The 1,822-nt window shown below is 54.0% G+C and overlaps 1 protein-coding gene across 1 annotated transcript in view; it reads right to left on the minus strand.

Annotated features, from left to right (window-relative positions):
- Positions 1–1,349, minus strand: part of ZNF695 (zinc finger protein 695) — a 27,819-nt gene extending 26,470 nt beyond the window's left edge. The window contains exon 1 of the mRNA XM_011955738.1: positions 1,168–1,349. Within this exon, the coding sequence (XP_011811128.1) occupies positions 1,168–1,170 (3 nt within the window). The 5' untranslated portion in view covers positions 1,171–1,349. The remainder of the gene's footprint in view (positions 1–1,167) is intronic.
- Between the last annotated feature and the right edge of the window lie 473 nt (positions 1,350–1,822).

Raw genomic sequence — 1,822 nt, forward strand, 5'->3', positions numbered from 1 at the left:
CTGTGAAGTGTTAGAATAATTAAATGCAGGCAATTAGACTGAGTGGCTTTGATGTCCTGGGATTCTATCTAAGGAATCCTAGCTAACTTAAATAAATTTCTTATAATTTGCAAACTTGGAGAAAAACAAAACGTAGGCTTAACTACCACCAAATGCTAATAAATCTTATTACAGGCCGGGCGCCAGTAGTCCCAGCTACTCGGGAGTCTGAGGCAGGAGAATGGCGTGAATGCGGCGGCGCTTACAGTGAGTCCAGATTGCACCACCGCACTCCAGACTGGGCGACAGAGGGAGACTCTGTCTTAAAAAAAAAAATAAATGAAGAGAAAGGAACCCACAGACTATACAGCTCTTCCCACTTGCCAGGCCTCTGAACCCAAGCCAAGCCATGGCATCCCCTGTGACATGCACGTATAGGACCAGATGGCCTGAAGTAACTGAAGAATCACAAAAGAAGTGCAAATGCCCTGCCTCGCCTTAACTGATGACATTCCACCACAAAAAAAGTGAAAATAGCCGGTTCTTGCCTTAAGCGGTGATATTACCTTGTGAATTTCCTTTTCCTGGCTCATCCTGGCTCAAAAAGCTCCCCCACTGAGCACTTTGTGACCCCCTCCTCCTGCGCACCAGAGAACATCCTCCCTTTGACTGTAATGTTCCTTTACCTTCCCAAATCCTATAAAACGGCCCCACCCTTCTCTCCCTGCGCTGACTCTTTTCGGACTCAGCCCGCCTGCACCCAGGTGATTAAAAAGCTTTATTGCTCACACAAAGCCTGTTTGGTGGTCTCTTCACACGGACGCGCTTGACACCACTCAGGAACCTTTCACGGCAGTGGGGACTCTCCCGACAACCCCACCATCATCAAGGCACAATCCAGGGGAGACACGGGCTGCGGGCGCGGGGCTGCCCCGGGAGGGCTCTGGGCCGTGCGGAAGTCACCAGGCAGAGACGGACAGTCACCCAGTGGCCGGAATCCCGCTGCCGGCCCAGCCCCTACCAGCTCGGACGGGACTGAGGGCCGAGCTGCGCCAGCGGAACTCGGGCCGCGCACTCCGGAGCCCCCCACGGGGAGGCCGGGGGTCGCCAGCGCTGGTTCCAGCCAATTCCGGCCGATTCCAGTCAGACCCCTCTCCCTTCTCGGGACACCCTGCCCCGCACACTCACCATTTCCCAGCTTTTGGGTGTCCCGCCGTCCTCCCTATAAATCTCGCAGTACCTGCAGGCCACAGGGCGACAGGGCCTGCAGCAGTCACCGGGGACTCTCCCGGAGGCAGCAAACGCGAGCCCAGCACCCTGTTGGCCGCAAGGAGACAAAGGCCCCGCCAGATTCCCAAGGCCGCCCCTTCCTCTCTGGCTGCACGCCTGATTGGACAGTTCTCACGCTGGCGCCGCTGATTGGATGGAGCTCCAGGCCCCGCCCCCTCAGGTCTTGAGTGACAGGAAGGGCGATCCGACCCTGGGCCGAATGAAACTAGAGTGACAGGTTTTCGGGTGCAGGCCTTTTGAGGCGACATTCCTCAGGGCACTGAGACCTGGACAGACCTGCCTGGGTGATATTCGCATTTAACCTTGTATATAAGATTATATCCATTTATAAGTTTTATACACACACACACACACACACACACATATATATTTCACAAATTGAAACAATAAATGATAATTAAAGTTTCCGATTTCATAACCTTCCTGGACTCTGGTCTTTTGACCAAGCAGCCCGAGCTGTGGAAAGTGAGGCAATCCTCCCAGGCAGCAATGTGCAGCATCAATAAAAGGTGAGCCACGTGTGTCATTTAAAGTTCTCTAGGATAGGCCGGGC

The sequence above is a fragment of the Colobus angolensis genome, unplaced genomic scaffold, assembly GCF_000951035.1.
Source record: "Colobus angolensis palliatus isolate OR3802 unplaced genomic scaffold, Cang.pa_1.0 Scaffold40, whole genome shotgun sequence".
Lineage (NCBI taxonomy): Eukaryota > Metazoa > Chordata > Mammalia > Primates > Cercopithecidae > Colobus > Colobus angolensis.